At 42.5% G+C, this 26,491-nt stretch overlaps 3 protein-coding genes across 3 annotated transcripts; 2 read left to right on the top strand and 1 right to left on the bottom strand.

Annotated features, from left to right (window-relative positions):
- The first annotated feature begins 30 nt into the window (after nt 1–30).
- Nucleotides 31–17,369, top strand: dido1 (death inducer-obliterator 1). The gene is made up of 18 exons (XM_055509293.1): nt 31–419; nt 1,758–1,853; nt 2,504–2,613; nt 2,878–3,904; nt 4,109–4,505; nt 4,665–5,036; nt 6,233–6,446; nt 8,855–9,413; nt 9,502–9,661; nt 9,834–9,950; nt 10,089–10,202; nt 10,504–10,666; nt 10,752–11,268; nt 11,403–11,550; nt 11,745–11,834; nt 11,930–12,125; nt 12,919–16,155; nt 16,316–17,369. The coding sequence occupies exons 3-18, from the start codon at nt 2,541–2,543 to the stop codon at nt 16,804–16,806; spliced, it is 7,875 nt and encodes a 2,624-aa protein (XP_055365268.1). The 5' UTR covers nt 31–419; nt 1,758–1,853; nt 2,504–2,540; the 3' UTR covers nt 16,807–17,369.
- LOC114855070 (opioid growth factor receptor-like) lies at nt 17,091–20,357 on the bottom strand. The gene is made up of 7 exons (XM_029149840.3): nt 19,673–20,357; nt 19,461–19,535; nt 19,291–19,363; nt 19,076–19,151; nt 18,934–19,000; nt 18,710–18,858; nt 17,091–18,622 (listed from the first exon to the last, which is right to left on the bottom strand). The coding sequence occupies exons 1-7, from the start codon at nt 20,081–20,083 to the stop codon at nt 18,280–18,282; spliced, it is 1,194 nt and encodes a 397-aa protein (XP_029005673.1). The 5' UTR covers nt 20,084–20,357; the 3' UTR covers nt 17,091–18,279.
- A 3,612-nt stretch (nt 20,358–23,969) lies between these two features.
- Nucleotides 23,970–26,369, top strand: LOC114855689 (potassium channel subfamily K member 15-like). Its single transcript, XM_029151051.3, has 2 exons — nt 23,970–24,467; nt 25,206–26,369. Exons 1-2 carry the CDS (start codon nt 24,185–24,187, stop codon nt 26,132–26,134), a joined length of 1,212 nt encoding a protein of 403 aa, XP_029006884.1. The 5' UTR covers nt 23,970–24,184; the 3' UTR covers nt 26,135–26,369.
- Nucleotides 26,370–26,491: the final 122 nt, after the last annotated feature.

Here is a 26,491-nt window from a genome sequence, read left to right as displayed (position 1 = left end):
GAAATTCTCTGTGTTGGGTTTGTGTTGGGGCATATTTAGATTTAAAAAAGCATCTTACAGCTGGAACTTCAACAAACATTGGGAAATAGGTGAAAGACAAAATGTATTATTACCACAGCACAGAAAAATGTCAAAATGTGAACTAATACATACTATTACATTGTGGATTCAAATGTTGTGATCTAGTAGATTACAGCGCTAAAGTTGCTTGATGCCAGGTAAAGGTGTAGTAGCTCACCGAACCCAGCGTTCGCGCCTGCGCAGTACTCCTCCCGGCCAATAGGGGCGCTGCAAACAACGCAGTGTATTCAATAAACCGTCAGCCATCTGCCGCAGTCAGTTAGCTCCAGCGGGAATGGAAAATGGAGGACTGACCGTAGAAAGAACGAGGGCATACCGACGGTAATTCTACCGTTTAGGTGGGTAAAGCGCAACAATTTCGTGTTTTAATACCGTAGTGAGTTTTATGGGTACCATTTGCGCATTGTTTGTTCCCTGCAGTGTGATTGTCCTACTTTAGCTATTCGATGCTAGGTTGAACGTGATGCGTCTGACGCGAGTTCTAGCGTTAACGAAGGTCTTTTTGTTGCTAATAAAATTACCTCGTACGTTTGCATTTGTTGCATTAGTAAATCAAAATCGCAACAGGTTAGTAATCAGTGGTGTGTATGTTAATCACTCGCTCGTTAATATTTTGTTCAACCGTCAGCTTAAAATCGCACTGGCTAATAGCATTAACGTTAGCATGGTGACTAGCTACCAGTGCACGTTTTGCAACGTTGGGTTCCCCGTGAAAACAAAACTAGCCTTCTATACCTGAACGCTAAGTACTTCACATTTGCGGAAGGGTTGTTTAAGATCACAATAACAGGTTCCAAGGGTCTTCCGCGACGTAGCTCACAGTCTAAAACATTATAACGTCAGTTAACGGTCGATAGCGTTTGAAGCTAACTAAGCTAGCTTTGCGGCCATAGTCCCTGTGTTGAGAATGAAGGAGATCGCCTTATGGCGCTGGTCTGTTGTTGTCGCTACTTTATTTTACACTGTAAATTGGTTCATTCGTATGTACAGGTTACTTTTCACCCCTAAGCTTGCTGTTCGCACTGACGATCCAAGGTTTCGATGGGGAATTTACTGGCTAACAGTTGTTGTCTTGTATCGTGCGCACCGAGGCCGTGTGCAGCGCCTCTTTTCATGTCGGGCAACTATTACAATCACTGTGGTGCTGTTAATGTACTGTACTGTTGGATCCGGACATGGTGCTTAATGACTTTCATTTCTTCGTGTGAGAGTGTGATTATACGCTTGTTTATTTTTTGGCCATCACCGTCCTGAACCCCTCCCACTTTTCTTGGTAACATTTTTCCCCATTCACGTGGCACGGAATCGTGACCACAGACAAATCGTTGACCGACTCCTGCCTAATCACCTTCAATCTTTGAGTCGATGGGGTTTTTCCGGTTTTAGTGGAGCTGGGCTTGTCGGATCATCCACTTGGGAGCAACAAAAAATTGTGAAAATGAGTGCATTAGAACTTTTCAAACTATCTTGCAAGGTTGTTGACTTGGTGAAAAATATAGGTATTCAGTATAATTGCAGTATACGGTTGTGTTTCTTATAAGTCAAGTTTTATTGCACTTTTTAAGCTTATGTCTCCAATATTAAAGCAATTTTTTAATTATTTTTTTTAAAATTATTTTTATTTATTTGTGACATAACCATGCAGATGATCCTAACATGCGTTTTCTTTTTGGCAGATCATTCAGCCTTGTACTGTAACTCATGAAAACTGCGGTGAAGCATTTTGTTTTGTTTGAAGAAGCGCTCTGTTACCCATCACAGCTGAACTGCAGGTACAGATTCCAGCTATTTTTATCATGTTCTTTTAAATAAAAGAATAGCACATTTGATGTTGGTGGAAATGTATTACACCTTCAACTTTAATTTACCTAAATAATTAATAAAAACAACTTTATAATTTACCAAAATATTACACTAAATAATGGCATATTACACCAGGTACATCATGACACTGCACTGGAATTTGTAGAGTTCACCACTCTAAGCTAGAAACGTGCTTAAATGTGTACTATTCGCTCAAAGTATAACATAATACCAAAGTATAATTCCTTCCAAGTACTGTTACAGATAGGTGATAGTTTTTTATTGTTATACATGGCGTTTTAATATGCTTAATTTTTAATGGCTTTAACGTGTCAAGATATGTGGGCTTGTGTGTTCCAAATGTCACTTCATATTAACAAAACGATCATGCACTCTGGGATGGTGTAGAAAAATTACAGTACGTGGAGCTTCCATTACAAGTGCTATAATGTACAACTTAGTTGTATTTCTGATTTGTAAACATTTTGAGGAGATGGAGCTATCCCATGTAATAACATACATGTGGTACATATATGGGATGTATTGCAGCAGTATTTGTTATATTGTAAATTGAAGAGTGACTCATAGTTGGTCTCTTTTGCTCTTCTCTTAAATATAGACATTCATTTTGAAAGTAGTGATTGACTCCATCATCTATGGAGGCGAATGTGAGCCCTGAGCTCTCTGAGCCAGAGCAGAGCCAGGACCATATGGATAGCTGCTGTCAAGGTATCTTTGGCGAGCTTCTTGCCATTCAGGCACTAGTGCTGAGAGATACTGTCCAGTACTGTGGTGTCAGTTTCAATGGGTTTTGACTCATTTTAAACTTCAGTGATGTTGTGGAGTTAACCTCAAGCAACAATTTGCTTTTTTTTTGTTTGTTTCATATTTAAGATTGATCCCAAATCAATTAACCGTTAATTAGTAGGGGTGTTATGCTGACATTGTTTTTTTGCCCTGACCTTTACACTCTGATGTCTTGTTGGTCCACAGATGTTGATGAGGTGAATATCAAGCATTCTCGAATTGAGAGTGATGATGTATCTAAAGATCTGCTAGCAAATCAGGACAAAACATTAAAGGCCAACATTGAAATAAAGAAGACTTGGGGTTTTCGTCGATCTACTGTCCTAAAAAGAGAAATGCCACTTGAGGTAGCAACAAACAGCCCTGAGAACCGCGGTCCTGTTCGCCGTAGTTGTAGGCAGTCTAAACGGACTGACAAGCTAGAGGAATTTCTTTTGACAACAAAAAGGGGGACGAGAAAGAGTGCCCCTCCCACTTTGGAAAGTGGAGACCGTCCTTCTCAAACTCCAACTGATGCAGAGACCGCCTCAGAAGCCAGCTTTGATGGTAATGCTGACACAAAGACTGCAGAGGACAAACTAGATGGACCAGAGAGGAGAACAAGAAGTAGCACAAGGAAGCAGACCCAAAAGAAAACTCAAGCCAGCAGGCAGACTAGAGGAAGTGGTGTAATGACAGTCAAAGATGAGGGAAGCTCTGAGAATGAAGAAGACAGTAAAGATGGTGCCAAGATGGATAACTTGCATGATAACAGCGAGGAAAAGAAAGACGAGAGCGAACCAGTTTCTGAAGATATGGGGAGCACCACTAAAGCACAATCTCAGTCCGAGTTGGACTCGCAGAGTAAAGAGGTTGATGAGGAGGAAGACGAACACCGAGAGACAAATGACAAAATGAAAACAGAAGAGACTGATGCAGACAAGCCTACAGCAATGCTGGTAAAACGTGGGCCAATAAGAACTTACATCAATAAGAAGAAGGCAGCCAACAAGAATGCAACACCTGTTAAAGCTCCTGTCAAAGACACTAAATCTACCCAGGGTGGTGGAAAGACTTGTATTTCCCAGAACAAAGATGATGAGGCTCAAGATGATGATGACGAAGACGATGACGATGATGGCTCTTCAGCATCATCTTCATCAATCGAGTCAGATGATGGAGGGTATGACCCCAATGCGCTTTACTGCATCTGCCGTCAAAAACATAACAAAAGGTATGTACTGTTTTCTTTATGTTCAGATTTTTTTATATTACATTTTTGTGTTGTGTGTGTGTGTGTGTATACTATGTAAATGTGATCTTACATTATGACATGCATGTCATTTTACTGTTTAAATTTCCCCAATAATAGGCCTGTTTTAATCCTTTTTAATCTAATCTGAGAAAACTGGAACTGCAATTGTTCTGTGCTTCTTAGGTTTATGATCTGTTGTGATCGCTGTGAGGAGTGGTTCCATGGAGATTGTGTGGGCATCACAGAGGCTCGTGGGCGCCTAATGGAGAGAAATGGGGAGGACTATATCTGCCCCAACTGCACTGCTAAGAAAAACCAAGTGGTCAGACCTGCGACATCTGTTCTTTCTACAAATACAGACTCTGGGAAGCCAAAAGCTGGTGTTACACTGACTGCTGTGACTTCTCCAAATGATAAAAGTAACTCATGTGGTCCATCGGCTGTTCAGACAACGGCAATACCCCTGTCTTCCACATCTACCGGTGCTGAAGAGAAGGTGGCAGAGGACCTTGGCATCAAAGGCAGGATAGAGAAAGCCACTAATCCAACTGGGAAGAAGAAGATAAAAATATTTCAGCCGGTAGGTTACATATGTGCAACCTCTCATTAGCACTTTACCTTAAGTAACACTTATTTATAGTCAGCATGATGTTGGTCTTTAATAAACTTTTGTTGACCTAATGATGAATTGAATGAAAAAAATCAGTTGTTTAAATGATTGTGTATTGTATTGGCACAGGCAATGTACCTGCCAGCTGAATCAAAAGCAAATCAGAAGGTAGCATCAGCAGTGGAAAAGAAGGCAGCAAGCACAGCAGAGCAGAAAGCTCTACTAGATGCAGAGCAGAAAGTTGCATCAAATGTGGAGGTGAAAACCACACCAACTATGGAGGTGCCCGCTGAGAAATCCAGGCAGAATCCAGAGGAGGAGTCTTCTCTTCCCAAATGTATTGGACCTGGCTGTGAAAATAACGCCCAGCCAGACTCCGTGTACTGTGGAAATGACTGTATTCTGAGACATGCTGCTGCAGCCATGAAGTCCATCACTGATGTCAAGGAACCCAAGCAGAAGGACAAGGCTATGGCCCAGAAAACAAAGTCCACACCAAAGGTAACCTTTTTAAATAATGACCTTTGCTTCCCTTGCCTTATGCACACACTGTAACCAACCTAATGTTCCTGTTCCTTAAATACAGAACAATGAATGGAGGTGTCTTAGTCATTGGGTAGTATTTCCAAATAATTTAGTTAATTAGACTTTCATGTCCTGAACATATGAAAGTGCTTTCTTAAATTTTTTTTAACATTTTTTGTTCTTAAGACATAAATCACATGGCTTAGAATTCCTCCCTCCAGTGTGACTGAAATATTTGACTTGCCTGGATGACCTGAATCATACTCTTCTTTGTGTGCGTGTGTCTATAATATAACGTCCTTGGTGTAACTTGAATGAATGTGTAGTTTCATGTTGTCTGGAATGGGATTAAAACAATACCTGTTATGTTACTATACTATCACTAAACAAAGAATAATTTAATTTAAGAAGGCAGGTAAATTATGATCACTTGTGAACTAGACTATTTGAACTGTCTGTTCATTATCTTAATGTGTCATCGCTAAGTACACAAGAAAGCAATTGATTTCAACAGGTATATCAAATATATTCACCCAATAAAATATATCTTATTAAAGCTGCAATATAATATTTAATGCCCCTTTTGTCACAGTGTATAGTACTGATATTGTTTTTATTGAGTGATTTTTTTTTTTTAATTTTTATTTTCATGCCGTGCCTATTAAGATTGTTCTCAATTTGGGAGGGCTTGTTGACTACTTTTCAATACTGCAGCTGAATGCGAGACTCAATCTTTAAACACTGTTTCACAGTGATGCACACACTGCTTGTTCTGAGTTGGTGGTGATTTTTCAACATTTCAGTGAGTAGGTAGTGAAGCATTCACATTTAGGAAGACGTTTTCAGGGCCCTAAATTGGTAATACCAATTTTTTTTACTTATCTGCTCGTTTATTAGTGTTGTTTTTGCCTTACCTACACAAGTAGAATGTACCTAAAGCAAATAAATATATATTAATACATTTAAGATTACAGAAACTTAAATGCTTTAGGCTGTCACTTTTGGAACTGCTTTTTTTTACTTGGATCATTTGGTCTTCAAGCTCCTATTTTCTCAGAATATGAAAAAGGAGAACAATAAAACAACATCCTGTATATTCACTATAATGTTGATCCACTGTGTGCTCATTGCTGTACTTAATACTATGAATGTATGTTTTGCTACTCTCCCAGAGGAGTGCTGGCAGTGGGAAGAAGACCCAGAGGAAAACGCAGGAGGAGTCAGACACTGAGGAAGACGACAGTCCTGATCCGGATGATGAAGATGAGAATGCTGAGGAGCATCCACCTCCACCAGCCACTGCGTCCTGGTCCAGCGACCATAATTACATTGCAGTAACACCTGAAAAGACTACACCCATATCACCAACAGTGTTAAACAAAAAGTGTATGTATCTCTTTGAAGGTCTTCGACTGTTGTTGAAACCACATTGTTTTTTTGTTATAAATGTGGTTCTTGTCATGCTAACACATTATGACCAGTACATTTGGTTAGGATTGAGGAGATCATATGTGCACTAGACTTTCAATTTTAAGGTGTTGTGAGTTAAATCAACAAAGGGTTGTGTTGCTCAGTGTAACTCGTTGGCAGCTGTGGGAAAAGGTAAGTGTCATTTCTGGCTTTGGGTAAGTAATTAGTAAGTTTTATTTTTAAAGGGGCACTCTGTAGATCATACAGCTTCAACACTGAGGTGGAGTCTGGTACAAAATCATTATGCCAGACCCCATTTTAGGCATGTAGACTTCAGGTTTTACTCTGAAGACCTAAATTATAAACAGTTGAAATCGGTGAATACTTCTGTATCATGGAATGTGTTCACTTTGAGCTTTTGTTTGTTCACTAAAACCACAGTATGGCCTCTGCAACTGTAAAGTATGCATATTGCATCTAGGGTTCCCTTTTCAAAACACATGACTAAATCTCTGGAGTACCCCTTTTGAAATCAGGACAAATACAAAGCTATAAAGAAACATGGTAGGTTTAAAATAATTTTAAACTCGTAAGTATATAAATACGTAGTTGTGATGATGATGATTGCGTGTTTTGAAGCATTATAGATTAACTGCTTCGTTTGCCTCTGAATCTGTCTGCTTGCTGGGTTCATCGTTTCAGCTTCTGCTTCCACAAAAGGTTCCTCTACCCCTTTTCCTTCAGGTAGGTTTCTCACCATTCCCCCATTTTAGGATGGACTGATGAAGCTAATATGGCTCATGTTGGGCCAGTCTTATCAGCAATTAAAATCATTTATTTTTATCTACCCGGAATCAAACTGACTTTTGAGTCATTGATTATGATGCTTTTTTTATCCTAAGAACTGGCTTTAAAATAAAAAGTGATATAACAGATTTTTGGATGCCTTGATTGATTATGTGAGCAGTGTTGGCTTGCTGTAGGATGTCCTTACCAGTTCAGGTCAAATAAGCATATACAACTGATTCTTCAACACACATGGAGATGTGATGCTCAACCTGCCAGATGGTGAACGGCTGGGAAAGACATCCTCTGCTAGATTTCTCTCCACCCGTGGTACAGTGAGGGACCAGTGAAGTTGAGGGGGGCCACAGTCCCTGAAGGAAACTGAAGACCTGGGCTGTGAGCACAGATTCTGAAGGAGAACCAACTTCAAGTTTTTCCACACACATCTTGTACTTGATGAGATTTCATATTCATTGATGGGAGCGCCTGTTAAAATGAAATTTGGACGTTTTAATTCACGGTTACCTTTTTCAATTGTTTTGAAGGCACTATATGGATATTCATTCAAAGCTTAGTGTGTTTTTTTGAGAAATTTTGTTGAGACAGCAGATTGTGATTCACAGGTGGAGGAAAAATGGCTAATTTCTTTCTCAGATATTTAAGGTTCTGAGAACAGTGGATTTTAGTTTGAATATTAATATTTTGCATTTAAATAATGGATTACATTTTTGAAGGATCATGTGTTTGTGGTTTTGAGTGAGCTTGATGGATCCTTAAATGCCACATCAGCGTTGCTGAAGTTCCAGGAAATGACAGTTCAGATTTATTTGGCAAATAGTGTGCTGCTCTTTTAGGCTTTGTAAATGGGTTGTACAATTTAATGTGAATGTTGATAGGTTTCGAAGAAATGTTTTTTGCATCATTAACAAGACAAGAACCATGAACAAGACTTGGGTCTACTGTGGTGGTGATGTTTGCGGTGATTAGCTTAATGAATGCTTTAAGATCTGCAGGTATTGAATTAAGTGAACATCGACTTCCTTGTTATCAAATTACATTTGCACGGTTTTCAGAATTGTGCGTTTTAAAGCAGCTTCACAGGTGAGGCTGCAAAGAGGGAATTAGTGCACGCTGCATAAACTTCTTTGTTTCCGGTAACTGCTGATTATAAGTTTACCTTTTTATGCATCTGTTGACTTCCTGTATTGGTCTGCTGATGCACGAATCTATGAGGATTTTTCAATATCAAGCTTTTTATTAATGTTTGTGGTGATAATGTTCCCTGCTTTTCTGTAGGGACCTGCATGAATATTGGTGTAATGAAAATACACTGATACAAATAAAGGGGCTGTTTATCTGCCTACTTGTTAACTTTGTGTTTATTTCAAGGTGTGTTGAATGTATGTACCTGTAATTTTTTTTCATAGACTGATTGAATGCTTTCGCTATATCTTTTCAATTTGAATTGCAATGTCAGAGAAATTAACTTTCCTGAGTGTTGTTTATGCAGAGATACAGATTTGTTGTATATTGTAGTATTGTAGTTTATTCATACTTTAAATGACCTTGTATGTTTGTCTTTTTTTATTAATTTTCAGCCCCTCCTAAAGAAGAGAAACAGAATGAGAAGGAGCAGAAAGAGAAAGAGCCAGTCTCAGCTCCTGAGAAATCTTCCTCCATGTCCACAACACCAGTCAAAGGAAACAAGAAGCCCATGACCACCAAACCAGCCAAGATTTCCCCAAAAAGCAAGAAACCGTCCCTTCAAACCACAAGTTCAAAGACATCTAAGAAGCCTGGGAAAGTGCTGAGTATAACTGCTGCAAAGTCTAAGAAACCAGGTCCACCACCAGTCCATTCGCCATCACCCTTCCCTCCAGGCCCAATACATGTCACAGGAGCATTAAGAGTCACCAAATCCAACTTCACCATCCCTAAGAAGCAGCCACAACAAAAGGAGTCTCCATCCAATACTCATTCGTCCAAAGCCTCCAGAGTCCCATCATCTCCAGTCTCTTCCCCTCCCTCTAGCCACTCCTCATCCTCCAGAGCTTCTCATCCTTCAGCCTCAGCACCTGTGCCTCCCATGCCGCCTCCCCCCAACAACCAGATGAGACAGAACATCCGCCGCTCACTCACTGACATCATCTTTAAAAGGTATGTGTCCCACAAAGTCCATGTCAAAATATGTTTATTTCCTTGAATATATTGAAGCACCAATATTTGTTGCCTTCCTTACCACCAGGGTGAGCGACAGCGATGATCTAAAAATGAGCGAGAGTGAGGTGGGGAGGTTGGCTGTTGGCATCGAGAAGGAAATGTTTAACCTTTGCCTAAGCACCGACAGCAAGTATAAGAACAAATACAGGTCCCTCATGTTCAACCTAAAGGATCCTAAAAACAAAGTAAGTCATCAAACATGCATGCAGTACACATATAGTTCTAACACTTATGGTATTTGTATAGTAGTAAGGTTTTGTGAAGAAGTTGTTTCTCAATCATAAATGTTTGCTTCTCTAATTAAAATTGTTCCCATAGGCTGAGTTGTAAATAGCTTGGTGCTATGTTTTGTTTCAGGGTTTGTTCTACAGAGTTGTGGGTGGTGAAGTAAGTCCCTTCAGACTGGTAAGACTAAGTGCTGAAGAATTGCTTTCCAAAGAGATATCAGAGTGGAAGAAGCCCTGTGTTTCTGAGGTAAATTCTATTTACCTTTAGCCAAACTCAAGAACATACAAAATTATATAGAAATTAATAGTCATATTTTAAACACCAATAAATGAAATGTTGTTTAGTGCTTGTGCCTAAAGTTGAAACTGTGGATTTCCCCTTTAGCCCCAGTCTCCCAGTATCAGAGGCCAGTCAGGACAGTCCAGATTCAGTAGCAGGCATGACTCTGTGTCTCATAGCGTGGATATGGAGGATGCTCCACCAACATCTGATGCAGATGTATGTATTGCTGCCACCACCTCTTCTAGTCGCATGGCTTCTGCGGGAGTAAGTGGTAGCCTGCTTTTCTTTTCTTACTTTTCCCACTTTTTTTTTCCCATTGCACGTGGACCTTGCACAATATATAAAGGGTGTTGGTTATGCTGCCAGCTATTCTGTCCCTAAATACAGTTTCCAGTTTCCTTCTAATGCTTTTCCCCCACTGGTTTCACACTATTTAGTTATATATAGGTGTTAAATTGAGTCATCTGGTCAGGTTCATGTAACATTTCACTCATGTCCCCTCTTATTTTGTCCTTAGGACCAAGACGATTCTGGCTCCACTCCATTAAGTTCAGCTCAGTCCTCTGCTGCTGATGTGAACAGCAGCAATAACATGCCAGATGTTTTCAGCAGCATGCTAAAAGATACCACTTCGGAGCACAGGACTCATCTCTTTGATCTAAACTGTAAAATATGCACAGGTAAATATGAGGGTCATATGAAGAAAAGGGCAATATACAGTAAGTGAAGCATAAATAACATTATTGGTGATTATTTTTCATATAGGTCAGAAGATGGAAGATGAGCCAGCAGCTAAGAAAGCCAAACTAGCCAAGAAGCCTGAACCCAAACCAAACGGACCTGACATGCATTCTTCAAAGCCAGGCGACATCTCTCCTGTTGGCCAATCACAGATCCCCACAGTCTACCAACACCAAGACCCCTCCACCTCCCAGCCCTTAGTCCCTCCATCGTTCCAGGCTAGCAAGGAGGCAACAATCATTGAACCTCAACCCCAGCTTTACCAAGAGGATATCAATATGTTGCCACCTACAACCCAGACCCCCTTGACTGTCACACCAACTGTTTCCTCTGTCAGCATCACCCGCAGAGACCCACGCATGGCCAGGCACAGCTCTGCTGTGACTGTCACTTACACTGCTCCAGAAAAAAACACCAACAACTCAATGGAGCCATTCACTTCATCTGCCAGTGTTCCAGTGGAAGCAACACCCAAGGCATCACTGCCAATGCCACCAGCTCCACCATCTTTACTGGCTGCTTCCAAACCTTCCAAAACAAGGTGCTTTGTGTTTGTTAATTTAATATTATTATACAGTACGGTGGGATAAAATATGTACACAATGGAGATTTGGCTTTAGACTGTTCTCTGAATCAAATTTGCTTTGCTTTTTTTTTTTTTTTTTTTTTTTTTAGTACAACTGATCCTCCACCTGAGGGTGAGACTGCAATATTCCTGCATGGCCAAGAGAAGATTTGGAAAGGATTTATTAATATGCAGTCAGTAGCTAAGTTTGTGACCAAGGCATACCTGGTATCAGGATCCTTTGAACATCTGAAGGAGGTTAGTAATTGCTGCCAGTTACAGACGATAAGAGATTGTGACCTAATTGAATTTTGTTTTGATTTGTTTTTTGTTCTATTGTTCAGCACTTTGGTCAGCCTCTGCTGTTTTAGAAGCGCTTCATAAATAGAGATGATGATGATGAATAAACATTTGCTGTGGCGACTTAAAATAGCTTCATCTCCACTGTGCAGGATTTGCCAGATACCATTCATATAGGTGGAAGGATATCTCCAAACACAGTTTGGGACTATGTTGGAAAGCTCAAAACCTCACTCTCCAAGGTAGGGTTCCATGATTAGCTTGAAAAAAGTGCTTAACCTTTTCATTTTGAAGCCACCTTTGCAACATTTTTACACTTTCATTTCTATGCCCACAGGAGCTGTGTTTGATCCGTTTTCACCCAGCCACAGAGGAAGAAGAGGTGGCATATGTGTCTCTCTTTTCTTACTTTAGCAGCCGGAAGAGATTTGGCGTTGTGGCTAATAACAATCGGCGCATCAAAGACCTCTATCTGATCCCACTGGGCTCAAAGGACCCATTACCCTCCAAGCTGTTACCATTTGATGGGCCAGGTAGGCATTTACACTGACACATTTATTTCTTATAAATGTGGTGAGTATATTAAAATGTCACTGTGGTTTTATTTTTTTGGATTGATGGCTTGTTGATTAGAGTGTTTGTACAGTAGGGGGCACTCATAGCCCTTGTTGACTCTAGTGGAAAACACCTCTGTGCATGTAGTTGTTTTTCTCTACAGTATATCTGAATGTATCATAATTTTCTAATAAAGGAAATAGGCTTCACAGGTTGGTGCAATTTGAGTTTGTCACATCCAGTTGTATATTAAGATTTTACTCAATATACGCAAACATGGAATAAATTCATATAGGGTAAATTGTGCCTTTTTATATTATGCTGCTGTTTATAAACGGAACTACTGGAATTTGCCCTCATTGAAAAGTATATTTATCTGTCTTGGAGGGGTTTAAAATCAGTATTTTTACACTTGTGTAGACGTCACATCAGCTAATATTACTTGCATTACTAGATTTTTTTTTTTCTTCCTAATTTTTAGAAAAATGTAATCACTTGTGTTTGTCAGATGTTACAGGCTGGTAATTAAACCAAATCACATTTAAATAGGAACCCATTTATACATCCGACCCTGAATCAACCAGAACATAAGTGAGCTGTCCACTTCACAAGGTTCACAAGGATGTGAAGCAAGCAATTGTTTTTTTATACCTTTTAATTCTGTAGGCCTGGTGGCAAGTTTTTAGATGCTTACATTTAATCTAAAAAGCTGTATATTAAGCTTATTTAATAGTTTTTTGTTTTCTAAGTCTTGCTCTGTTCATTTTGCAGGCCTTGAACCAGCTCGCCCCAACCTTCTCCTGGGACTTCTCATCTGCCAAAAGGATAGAAAGCGAGCTGGTGCTCACTTAGAACCTGAGGACAAGCGCCCGAAGATGCAAACCAAAGATGCTGATGACACTGGTCTTTTGAAGCCCTCCACTACAGTCAGAGCAGAAAAAAGCATGCGGCAGAATTTGGAAATTCCCTTTAGCACAACACCTCCAGGATCACCGCCATCCAGCTACTCTGAGACTTCAAACAGCTCTGCTACAGCTTCCTCGGTTTTTTCTCTTTTGTCTTCTGTCAAAGCTCCAGCCACATCAACTACCAGTGGCAAAGACTCGCCATCCTTGGCAGCTGCTTCATCTGCCCCAGCAGCCACCCCTCTTCAGACCATCCTTGACACTCTCTTTCGGAAGAAAAAACATGACTCAGAAGCATCAAATTCTCCATCTGATCAGGGTGGAGAATGCTCCATTCCATCAGCTACAATGCTAGATCCTATTGTGCAACAGTTTGCACAGATTTCTAAAGAGAAATCGATGGAGGAGGATGAAGATGACCGTCCATATGATCCAGAAGAAGAGTATGACCCCAGTATGGGCTACAATTTGCCTAAGAAGCCTGTTGAGGTGCAAAGCAAACCTGAAGTTTCCCATCAACCAGAGGGGGTAGCAAGTGAATCTGATGATGTTGCATATGATCCAGAAGATGACTCTATTTTTGAAGATGTGAAGACACTAGTACCATGTCATGCTAAGCCAACAGCTGAATGCATAAGTGACCCACAAATGATTCAGGAAACATTCCAGAATCACGGAGAATCATCAGAATCAATGTCATGCACAGAAACTCCGGGATCCTCTGTGATACCTTCAGACACACTGTTATCTCAACCTACTAAAGCTCTTTTGGCCAGTAGTCAGCTCCTGCAGCTTGGCAAAAAGGTTGAGGAACTAGTAAAATCATCATCTGTTACTCCTTTGATCAACCAGAAGAGAGATCCTCGACAGACCAGGGATCCTCGACAGGCTGCACCTGGTAGGAAATCAGCTGATGAGTCCAACGAGAAAGAAGAGACATCTGCTATGATGACCGATTCGACTCTTCCTGGGCAGCCTGTGATTCAGGAGGCTAATGTAGCAGATCTCCCAGATGAATCAAAAGGACCAGAGTCATCACTGCCTCAAGAAGAAGTAAAAGGAGAGATGCTGCCATTCATTGGATCAGACAAGGCAGAGGAGGTATCAATTCCTCTATTGGGAGAGGAGGTCGATCCTGATGTGGATGTTAACTACATAGATGAGGAGGAAGTGAAAACGAAGCCCGAAGCAAAGATGGAAACCGAAATGGACAAATACAGTATTTGGCCTAATGCTGCCAGTGTTTTAAAATCTGCCGACAATTCCGAGTATGATGAGGATAGCCAAGACAGGCGAGTTACCAGCTACTATAATGAATCTGAAAACACCACCTCAATAACCACAATCCCAGTACTCACTCAGAATACAATGATTGAAACTCATTCTCATCATATGGCACATCATTTGTCATCACCGGGCTTCGACAACGAGTACAGACCTCCAGCTGATATTCCCCCACCAACCAACTTCCCGCCGCCCCACCCGGTGCAGGGACAAAACCTGATAATGAGGCCTCCACCAATGTCTATGCCACCACCCATGGAAGGTTTGCCTCCAATGTCTGGGCCCCCTCCTATGCAGAGACCCCCTCCACCTATTCATGTTCCTCCACCTGTACATGGTCCTCCACCCATGCCTGGTGACAGTAGTCAGCAGTATAGACCACCACCTCCAGCTCCATACCCACCATATCAGAACCAGTGGCCCAGTACCCAGCCTCCACAGCAGCAACATCTTCCTGGACCACCACTGACTCAGAACATCATGCCACCAAGAGGACTACCACCCCCATTTACGCCAATGGCCCAAAGAGGCCCTCCCCCTCAAATGTTTGATCCATCTATTCCCCCTCAGCATATTGGACAGCAAGGCCCCCCTCCAAGCTTGCCCCCTCCGCCTGCGTTTGACAGACAGAACAACTTACCTCCACCGAGATTCACTAGCCCCCCACCACCTTTTAATTTCCCTGCAAACAGAGGCCCTCCTCCACCTTTTTCAGGGCCACCTCTTGCTCATTTTGATAGCCGGCTTCCGCCTCCTTCTAATTTCCAAGGGCCTAGAGGTCCTCCGATCTCTCAATTTGGGGACCATGGGGCTCAACCCTCGATATCAGACCAACCTCGAGGCCCTGCAGAACAGTATAACAACGACAATGCAAACTCTTATAAACTTAGTTTGGATCAAAACTCTCATATTTTTAAAGAAAGTCAGGCTCCCCTGCCAGGTCAAGCATACCGGGGACCTCCACCTGCCCAGTATGAGGATAGAAGAGGCCCACCCCCTAGTGCAGATATAGGTGGACAACTGTTCCATTCCCATAACCAGTATGGGAGCTCCAGACCACATTCACCACCACTTCGAGGACCCTTTGAAGAACACCGAGGTCCCCCTCAAGAAAGTAGACCCCACCCTTCCCAGCTCTTTCCAGGGTCAGATCGATACCGCTTTGATAGACTCCCAGATGAGCCTAGGCCTGTTCGCCATAGTGGACCATTACTGCCAACCCCTCCAGAGGCTCCTATAGGTCCTCCCAGTCGCATTGGAGTCCACAGTCCGGACCTGCCCCCAGACGTCTGGCGCCATCACTCTCCTGAAATGAGGAGGAGGAGCAGCACCACCAGAGAAGACTCTGAACCTCAAAGTGGAGATCGCTTTAGTCGTTTTGAAGTAGGGCACCGAGAAATGGTGTCTGCCCCTCTGCAACCCCTGGAAGAAAAACTAAGAGAAATGTCTGAGGACCGCAGAAGAGATAGAGAAGTCCTCAACCCTGCCAGGCCATCCTGGGACAGGGGCCAGGGAAAGCCCTGGAGCAGAGAGCGAGATTGGGACAGAGGGAGAGAGAGGGATCGGGATCAAGAGCGCAGCAGAGAGCGGGATCGGGATCAAGAGCGCAGCAGAGAGCGGGATCGGGATCAAGAGCGCAGCAGAGAGCGGGATAGAGATCAAGAGCGTAGCAGGGAGAGAGACCGCGATCGAGAGCGTAGCAGAGACAAGGACCGCGATCAAGTGCGCAGCCGAGACAAGGACCGGGATCCAGAACGCAGTCGAGACAAGGACCGGGATCCAGAACGCAGTCGAGACAAGGATCGCGATTCAGAACGCAGTCGAGACAAGGATCGCGATTCAGAGCGCAGTCGAGACAAGGAATCGGACAAGGAGCGAGGGCAGTCGAGACAAGGATCGCGATTCAGAGCGCAGTCGAGACAAGGATCGCGATTCAGAGCGCAGTCGAGACAAGGATCGCGATTCAGAGCGCAGTCGAGACAAGGACCGCGATCCAGAGCGCAGTCGAGACAAGGACCGCGATCCAGAACGCAGCCGAGACAAGGACCGCGAGCGGGACCGCAGCAAAGAAAGAGACCGTAGCAAAGGGAAGGATGACGACAAACACAGGGAGCTGGAGGGAGAGCGACATAAGGATCAGGAGACAGACAAGAGGAGAGACAGGGCCAGGGAAAGGGATTCTGACAGGAGAGACTATGATCGTGACAGAACAAGAAATAGAGAGCGGGAACGCGATCGTGAACGAGACCGAGACAGAAGACGGGACAGATCCAGAAGCAGAGAGCGTGACCGGGAGCGGGGAAAAGACCGTGGAAGAGACAGGGAAAGGGAGAGAGATAGAGACCGGGACAAAGACAGAGATCGTAGGGACAGGAGCAGAAGCAGAGAAAAGAGAGAGGAGAAAAAGGAAAATACACATGCATCTAAGGACAATGAAAAAACTGCGGAAAAGGACAAACACACATCCTAGTTTGTGTTTTATGGACACTATTACAGTTTTGAAAGACCCTTAATCTTCCTCTGTTTGTAATCATTACTGTAAATGTGGATGAAAAGATTTTTGTTGAAATTTCAGTTGTGTACCTTGAGGACAAAAACACCCTCAACAGTGTTTGGATTCTGTCATTTAAAGTTCGTTTTACACTTTTTCAAAAAAGGAAAACTGACCATCTAAGTTCATTGTGCATAAGATGCTTTATTTAGGCCACCGTGTCTTTTCACATGTACTTTGCTCTTGTCAAAGCATTCTTTTAAAAAAAAAAAAAAACAATAATGTCACTGATTAACAAGTGTAACATGTACCTATGAATATATTTGTGTAAATAATGTTTTTAATCATACTTTTCTAAGTAGAGTAAATAAAAGCCATATATCTGGGACAGATAATGTGAACCTAGAGGCAACACACTTGTGTTTATATGTTCAACATTGTTTGATGAAAAAGCTCCGGCTGTGTACAGTCCACACCCGTCACTGGTTATTGAAATGTCGTGAGTTTGTTCCAGCTCAAGTAAATAAACCAATTTGCTGATATTTGTATTTTTCAGTACGCACAGTACAGATTTGTATAAAATATGTTAAGTGGGGTTGTGAACGTTCTTTACAAGCCTCACTGTTGGTGCAAAGAAATTCATTTTGATAGGATATGCCAGTGTAAATTTGTTATGCAGCACTGTTAGACACACAAAAGAGTAGCAAGGAGATGTCACAAAATTGGATTGTATGTTTATGCCATTTGAAATACATAATACAGACCTAAGCACTAAGTGTATTTTGTAAGATTTATTTTAACCAGAAGGGAATAAATTAATTCCCTTGGGAATCATTCCAACAACAAACAATAAAGCTTTTAGGGAATCTGAGTCCTGTGACAGGCAAAAAAACCTTCAAACATAACACCCACGAAGAAAATGTTGAGAAGTTTACCTCAGTGCAAATAAATGTTTAGCAGTACTCTATGTCCACCATTTCGGTGAAAAAATTCCCAAATACAAATCTACTGCAGTCTTTTCCGCAACTTAACTCATGCATAGTCAAGTATGTGTCTAACATGGATCCTATTGCATATCTGTAATCATATTGACAACCAGGAACAGACAATAGAATGATGTAAACATACTGAAAAAGAAAGCTGCATGTAAATGTTAAGACAATAACTAAATAAAACTCTTCTAACCCCACCTATATTGACCTCATAACAGGAGCACTCATGTTACAATTGCACTATTTGTGTAAGACATTTTCATTTAGATTAAGTTAAGTAAAATAAAAAAAATCAGTGTAATGGAACTTCACATGCACATGGACTCTCCTGGAATGTGTCTAAAGTTATATATTACTAAACAATGAACCACTCCTTCATGAATCTGTCAAACCTGCACTAGGTAATTATGCGCGTTTGTCCTCCATCAGCTGATGATGGAGGAGTAGCCCACTGTTGGGCTTAGTCATCATGGTCTACGCCTAAATCATCAGTGCTGTGAACTTGCTTCCTGTTTGACATTAAATCCCTCAGCCACTTGGTCTGTATATACTTTGGGCACCACACAAAGTCATCTTTAGGCTCGTATCTATCAAAGGCAAACTCGATTAGGCTCTGGCGTTGCTTCTTATCGAGGACGGCGAACACAAAGTAGTTGAGGACGCTGTCCCTGATGCGTGGCAGGTTTCTGTTTTCAAGAGTTTCCTTCAGGAAGAAGTGAACCAAAGGAGACTGATAGTGAGGGTACCCCAGGGTTCCCAGGCACTTCAGGATGCGGGTGATGCGCAGGCTGTTGTGAGTGTGACTGTAAACAGCAAACAGTGAAAAAGTAAAATAATTACACAGAACGGACTTTTCGTTGCTTTTTAAGAACATCCAGGTTGATCTTTACCTGTTCAGGTTGTCAAATCTCTCTTTCCAGTGTGCAGCTCTCTCCACTTCTCCTGTGTTCTCATCACACAATCTGATGCCGTAGAAGTTCAACATAAGCTTGTACGACTCCAGTAGATTTGCTGTTGCAGTGTTACTTTTGCAAAACTCCTGTAGGAAAGATCTTGTGTCAGAAGTGAAGCCCCCCCCTTTTTTTTTAAAACATGGTAGTTTGTAGCCGTTCACCTGTATTTCTGCCTTTGTCAATGTTCTTGCAGAGGAGTTCATTCCAGGTTCTTGGAGAGGAAACAACCTTTGAAGAAAAAATAAATACATTTTAGAGTAATTGGACAGATAACACCACACTTGTGCTTACTGGTAAACTTACCATTGAATATATGTGTGTACAGACTCTAGTGCATCATAGTTCTCAAACCAATTGTGGAAATCGTGTATGTACATCTCTGACAATTGAAATACACGCAAGTCGGTAAATACATCACTTTGAATTTAAATATGAGTAAAAATGGGTTGATTGTGGAAATTCTAGGTGATGCAAATTCGCCTCCACCCAGCAGCCACGTGGACTAGCTGCAGCCCTACCATCAGGCAGCGACGGCCTTCTTCCAAGGTAGAATTCCAAGTTCGTCATGTCACCGTCAGAATGACCAGCGTACTAATTAGAAATATGGGAGCATCCAGACATGTTAACACACATGAAAGTAAAAATAAGTCAAATAATAACACAACGCATGTAAACAGTGGATGTGTACCTGTGTATTTGCTGGATAACCATGCCTGTAGTTTTGCATGTCTTTTGCAGCACTTACAAATCTTCTAAACTTGTACTGGTGCATAGAAAACAAACAGTTATAGGTTATGTGATGGTAATATTTTTCATCAGACTAAAACAATGGCTCATGTCACAGGAAGCACGGGCCTGATGGCTCAATCAAACCCGTACTGGCTGTGCGTCTCTACTCACACTCGTGACCGGCGCAGAACACCTGGTCTTCTTCCTCTTCTCGTGCACTTCCTCCTCCTCCCAGGTTGAATCGTACTCACAGTACAACTCATCCAGGGGGCCAACGTCATGGTCTTCGTCGCTAAGGTCATCTTTACTCTCATCATCCTCACTGATGCCGGAGCTGTCGGCGGCTGGATCGCGCTCCCTGCCTTCGTTCTCCCCGGAAGCGCCGGGGCGCAGAAAGTCGTCTTCGCCGCGGATCGCGCCGTCGTTCGTTTCTCCGCCAGCACGTCGCCAGCCGAACGCAGTGCCTACACATTGCGTCAGTCTCGAGCACCATCTGCAGATAAAACCCCACAGACACCTGAGGAAATCTCGACATTTGCGACATAACCGCTGAAGTGCAGGCGAAACACTAAACTTGACCATAATGAAGACCACCCTCTACCTACAGCCTTAACCGAGAACTGCTGACTGTTGTGCGCCGACAAAGTTTCGCTTTCTCTTCTTTGTCGACTTTTTTTTAAACAGAATCGAAACTTTTTAACGATGTGAAAACGTGGTAATCGAAGGGCTTTTAGAGTTGAGGCTGTAATGAAGCGTTAATGGCTTGTTATGGATTGACACTCGGTGATGAATAAGGGTTAACGAGGTCGTCTCGAAATTTTTTTTTTTACAAACGTGAAACAAGGTTAATTTTAGTGAATAAAACCTAAGTTAAGTAGTTTTGCAATACAGGTTATTATTAGCATACAGGCTTTTAATTCAAATTAGGACTTTTAGGATATCATAGTCTGTTTAAATGCCAAAACCCATTAAAGGCCTGGTATTATATTATTCAGGCTAAAAGTATATTGAACCTGGATGTCTTACTAAAAAATCCATACATATTGTGATCCTCACATCTCTTATGAAATAGTGATGTGGTCGTGTCACAGCATCCTCCATCCTGTTGCCCGGTAACGGCGACACACCCCTACAACTGCTGGTGTGTCAGGGTACAGCCACATCTTTTATTTTTATTATAGACCAATTAATTCCACATAAATCGTTGTTCATTTTTAGCTTTTAATTCCTTGCCTTTCCTTCCTTTCAAACAAAGGATCTCTAGTTGGGTGTGATTTCAGTGGTTTATTTAATGGTTAACGAAAAGCAATTGTGGTTCAGTGCACTCAAATAAGAAGTGAGCCTTCAAAATATTCTAATATAAAATAAATCATGAGATGTGCATATCAGAACCACTTGTCCATTTGGATTTCCATTAGGACTGTTGTGATCCATCCACTCACTCATCTGCACGCTTCAAGATGACAAGATGAATGACATAGCACGTCTTTGTTTGCTTTGGTGGTCCCGTCAGCAGGACGCTCACAAAATGAACTTCCACTTATTCTAACTCTGTGATCTTGGACTGAAAATGACACAATGGCTGCAATTTTTAAAACACAGAGCCTTCAGTCGGCTACAATTTACTGTCATTTGAGGAAACATTGGTCTTTATGAACAGCCACAGTCTTCATCACACAAGATGCCTCCAGTAAGAAGACGTGGAGAGATTAAGGGCCGCAGCCCTGCCCTTTCGGCTAATGGTGCTCCAAGGACACATCCCATCCATGGAAGTTCCTGTCACGGCTCTTCTTTATTTAATAACCAGCCTTTATTGTATTGCCGGGACAAAAATAGACTGTTTGTCGGTCCTGCGTGCTCATCAAGTCGCCGTATCGTCTCGATCGCCGCTGCCGTCACCTGCTGCAACGTGGCCGCGTCGCCTCATTTTCACTGGGACGGGATGATGAGTGTCTTTGCTCCGCTCGGCGCACATCCTGCTCCTAATGCGTTCCCGTGGAAGATAAAGGGACGGAGGAACCGAGAGAAATGAGACGCTGTGCATCAGATAACACGGCTTCACCGACGCACGGCTGGTGATTACGCAGTACATCACAAAATTAGATTGTATATTCATGCCTTCGTTTCCAGACTGAATGTGGGATTCACAGGAAGGAATTGATCTTAAGTTAAACAGTGCTGACGAGGCTGTTATCTCCCTGGCACGTCTTTCAAATGGGAATAACTGCTCCTACTACCATTGGAAAAAATCACCACTTGCCCATGTGCTACCTTTAACCTCGATAGATCACTTGCGATCACTAATTCACGATAAAGTCCGTGGAGAGCAGAGATAACCACGTGTTCTGTCGGGAGCTGAAGCAGTAAACGCAGCTTTTCGCGGCAGATCTCGTGCTCTTTATGGCTTTGTTTAACGCACGAACGGACCCCGCGGACGCCGGTGCCCCCCAGAAGCAAACGAGAACTCCTTCCAGGATTTGAAGCTGAAATAACTTTCTTAGAGCCACAGCAGTCACTCCTCCTTGTGCCGCCGCGAACCCAATTAGCGTGACAGCGAGCGCGAGCGGCTCGGCGCATCAGCCGGTGACTGAGTGCGCGATAAAGGTCAGAGCTGCCACCCGCTAATGCTCCGCTGCTCGGAGTAATACTTTGGACAAGCGTGTTGTGAATGCTCCGCACATGAACGCTTCACGGGGCAAAATAATCAGGAGAGCGGAGTCTTGAAAGGCCAGCTGTTTCCGCCGCACTGGCCAGACACAGACGACACACTCACCCACGTGTGTGTCTGCAAACACAAGATCAGTGATTCAAAGCCTTGTCAAAAACAAAGCAGGAAGTGAATCTCAGGCAGCTTTGGACATTTATAGACAGGATGGATTCCTTTTATTGGGTAGTAATATCTTCCCATGGCCATTATTTATCTCTTTAATGCTTCATGGTTTACGTTTTTGCATCACTTCCACGCCATAAAATCATCAATTGCTTTATTTCGCCCGAAGCATCTAAGCGAGCAGACACTTTATGACATTCAAAGTGCTTTTAAGCATCATGGTGCCTGATCTCTATTCATTCAAGCGTCCAACTTGTACTGTATGTACTATTACCTTCCTGGTTTCCACACTGTAAACAGACGCTGAGTGTCTCATGCTGTCAGCTGTGATCATGATTTCCGCTGCATCTAACGTTTACCTAGCAGCTTGTTTTCCATCCATCCATCCATCCATCCATCCATCCATCCATCCATCCATCCATCCATCCATCCATCCATCCATCCATCCATCCATCCATCCATCCATCCATCCATCCATCTATCCATCCATTCATCTTGTTCTTGTTCATCATTCATCTACTGCTTATTCCCATAGGGTAATGGAGCCTATCCCAGCTATCTTATGGCGAGAGGCAGGGTACATCCTGGACAGGTGGCCAGTCTATCGCGGGACAGCTTGTTTTCCAGTTCTTCTAAATATTTTGAACACTTTCTGTCTTTTTAGTTTTTTGTGTTTCTTGTCTGCTGCTGGACTTGCGTTTTCGAGGTTTAAAAGTTCCCCTTTTATGCACAATTCCCTTTTTAGTCCTTTTCAGTTGATGCGGCTCTGGCATTTATATAGAGAAACACCAAGCAAGCAACACCATGCCAAGTGAAGTTAGATTGAATTAAGATGGTGTATTTCACTAATTTATTCATTTTAAAATTCAAACAAAAATGCTTTCATCTAAAGTGTTTACTAGGTTGAGGTGTAATAACCCAAAAATAAAAGCTCTTCTTAAGTTTGGAAGGTGAATAAATAACTATTTAGCTAAAATCTTGATTTTTGAATTTGTAATTTAAAGTGAGACTCCAAAACTGAACCTAACAACCAACAACTAATAAAAACAGAACACAAAAAAAGAACAAAAAAGAAGAACACAACCTTCAAAACACATTGGGCACAAATCGAATTGTTCAAAATGTCTGACACTGGTGGTCTGAGTGATTACAATAAGCAATAACAAGCTCCTATATCCAAACTCTAGTGACAAAGCCTTTCTATGATCTTTTAATATGACCTTTTAGTAAACTGAACAAAGAACATATGGGTCCCTTAACAATTGTTTGTTAAGGTTTAGAGGCTGCTTTCTTCTGCTGACGTTGATAAGTCTTTTACTAATGTTCCTTGACATTGAAATTAAACTCTAATCTCTTTGGATGATGATCTGAGATCCTTGGTTCCATTCATATTATCAATCTGTTTACCTGTTCTGGCCAAATCCAGGGATGTTGGGATGTGATACCAAACAGCACTTTGACCAATCAGCTGATTATAAAATGAGTCAGCTGATACAAATTACAGGGTAAACTTTAGTTTGACCTGTCCCTATGGACAGAATAATTATATTAATCTTTGTCAAGGCCAGTTCCATCAGTGAATAAGTATAAGTATAAAAAAATATAATAAGTGTCTTATTTCTCTTTCTCTATTAGTGATTAGCGATTTTTAGTTATTTCAGTAACCATGGTGTGTGTGTGTGTGTGTTTTTCGTTCTTGTGAACTCACCTGAACACGCCTCGCTTGAACACGCTGCAACTTAAACGCCGTTTGCCGCAGTAATGCCAGCAGGTCAGAGGAGCCTCATCACACAGTGTCTCCCGTGTGTCGCTGCAGCCAGCAGCCCCTTCGTCGCCCGCACCAGGAGTTGAGGATGAAGACTCAGGACATCAGGAGCCTCTCTCTCATCCTCTCCATCGTTTTCTACCTGCTCATGGGCGCCGCCGTCTTCGACGCGCTGGAGTCGGAGAGCGAGGGCTCCAGGAGGAGAGGGCTGCAGCAGAAGCTGAGCGAGCTGAAGAAGAAGTACGGCTTCAGCGAGGACGACTACAGGGAGATCGAGACGGTGGTGGTCCTGTCGGAGCCGCACCGAGCCGGGAGGCAGTGGAAGTTCGCCGGCTCCTTTTATTTCGCCATCACTGTTATCACCACGATTGGCAAGTACAGATTCGATTATCCATGAGATCATAGCAACTAGAAACAGGCTCCAAAGCATGTACAGTGGGATTAACTATGAATTTGCAAAAGTCGATAAAGCAAAAGTTTGTGATCACAGTCCATTGACTTTCCTAGACGACAAAAGACAACGTAATATGTGACACGGTGACAAGCACAGATATGATAAACAAGGACCAAAGGTGAAAAAAATATGTAGCTTAAACATCAAATAAGACTTTTGGAGAAATTGTAGATTGCAATTCATTTCATATTAGAGATTCATCTTAGTTTGCTCAACTAAATCCATAATATACTAAATTTCTCTCTATGCTGTATATATATGCTGGGAATTGAACTTTGCAGATTCTATTGATCACATTAGGCTTTATATACAATTTATATGCATTTCTATATTTTAGAATATTAATTATTAATTCCATAATGGCCATGCACACATATATTTTTTTATAAGGCAAAAAATATTTTATCTTATTTTTACACAATCTTTTTTTAATCTCCACTACCTTCGTACCTGTAACTGGGACAGTGAAAGTGTTTTTGCTTTTCAAACACTTTTTGAATCTTGAATTGAAACTTGAATTCCAAAGATCATTGTACTTGTTGGAACATAGCTTTAATGTTCAGGTAGCAGGGGTAGGCCTTTAACGTTATCTTTAAACAGCAGTCCATCCTGGCATTGCATTGCATGTGACATACATTATACTGTGACTCTGTAGGTTATGGCCATGTTACTCCTCGCACTGACGCCGGCAAGGCCTTCTGTATGTTTTACGCAGTCTTGGGAATTCCTTTGACACTGGTCATGTTCCAGAGCTTGGGAGAGAGGATCAACACCTTTGTTCGCTACCTCCTGCGTAGAACCAAGAGGGGTCTGGGCCTGCAGAAGACAGAGGTGTCCATGGGGAACATGGTGCTGGTGGGTCTGCTGTCCTGCGTGAGCACGCTGTGCATCGGAGCTGGGGCCTTCTCCCACTTTGAGGACTGGAGCTTCTTCAACGCCTACTACTACTGCTTCATTACCCTCACCACCATTGGCTTTGGGGATTTCGTGGCCCTGCAGAAGAAAAACGCCCTCCAGGAACAGCCTCCATACGTGGCCTTCAGCTTCATGTACATTTTGGTTGGGCTGACGGTCATCGGGGCTTTCCTCAACCTGGTGGTGCTGAGGTTCCTCACTGTGAGCTCAGATGAGCCCGACGTGAGGCGAGATGCAGGCAGAGCAGATACAAGAGCTCAAACTAAGAAAGGGCGGGAGGTCGTAGAGGTATTGTACAGTGAGGCAGAAATCGCTGAGGTGGCATATAAAGGCAGAGATGCTGGACAAAGCAGCTGGTGTCTGCCCACGGAGGAGGGCGCCAGCTGTACGAATCTGCTGCCGTCTGCTGCGGAGGAATGCGGACTCATTAAAGCAGAGCGCCCTGGGAAACTCAGAGCCTGGGTCCTCTGCGTCTGCTGCGGCCTGGACGTCTCCGACTGCTCCCCTCGTCCCCGCGTGGACCGGGAACGCGGCCACAGCAACCCCGTCTTCTACAACTCTATCTCCTACAGGGTGGACCAGGCCTCGTGCAGCTCCTGCGCCGCGTCGCCACACCTCAGCAGTGTCGCTCTGAGCAAGAACACTCACTGCAGGCGGCAGTCGTTTTAACTCTGCGAACTCTTTGCTATGGATTTTATATAAAACTGAATTTCTGCTTGGTAGAACAAATTGTCCTGTTATATTTATGAACACCTGTCAGGTTAATGTAGCAAATCATGTACAGTTTTAAGTATGTATTTTTCTATTTGAAATATTGCTGCCTAACTAAAAGATATGAAAAGAAATAAAAATCCATAAATTCCTGTTTTCCACATTTACTGTCTGACAACCTTTACATTTTGATCAATAAGCAGAAAATGCACCACATGCCAGAGAAAGTGGAGCCTGTCTGCGTGAATGTTTGAGGTGTCAGATGTTCCGCGGTGTGGTCACCTGTAACCTTCAATTATTTCCAGTCGGTAATCA

The sequence above is a fragment of the Betta splendens genome, chromosome 5 (assembly GCF_900634795.4).
Source record: "Betta splendens chromosome 5, fBetSpl5.4, whole genome shotgun sequence".
Lineage (NCBI taxonomy): Eukaryota > Metazoa > Chordata > Actinopteri > Anabantiformes > Osphronemidae > Betta > Betta splendens.
Note: the sequence above shows the minus strand (reverse complement) of the source record. Positions and strands in the feature narration are given on the sequence as shown.

Coding starts and splice junctions, on each gene's coding strand:
- dido1 (XM_055509293.1), top strand. CDS start 2,541: ATGGAGGCGAATGTGAGCCCTGAGCTCTCTGAGCCAGAGCAGAGCCAG. Junction 4,506..4,664: donor AGATAAAAATATTTCAGCCG/GTAGGTTACATA, acceptor GTATTGGCACAG/GCAATGTACCTGCCAGCTGA. Junction 10,667..10,751: donor AAACTGTAAAATATGCACAG/GTAAATATGAGG, acceptor TTTTTCATATAG/GTCAGAAGATGGAAGATGAG.
- LOC114855070 (XM_029149840.3), bottom strand. CDS start 20,083: ATGGTCAAGTTTAGTGTTTCGCCTGCACTTCAGCGGTTATGTCGCAAA. Junction 19,152..19,290: donor AAGGCCGTCGCTGCCTGATG/GTAGGGCTGCAG, acceptor TTCAATTGTCAG/AGATGTACATACACGATTTC. Junction 18,623..18,709: donor AGATTTGACAACCTGAACAG/GTAAAGATCAAC, acceptor TGCTGTTTACAG/TCACACTCACAACAGCCTGC.
- LOC114855689 (XM_029151051.3), top strand. CDS start 24,185: ATGAAGACTCAGGACATCAGGAGCCTCTCTCTCATCCTCTCCATCGTT. Junction 24,468..25,205: donor CACTGTTATCACCACGATTG/GCAAGTACAGAT, acceptor GTGACTCTGTAG/GTTATGGCCATGTTACTCCT.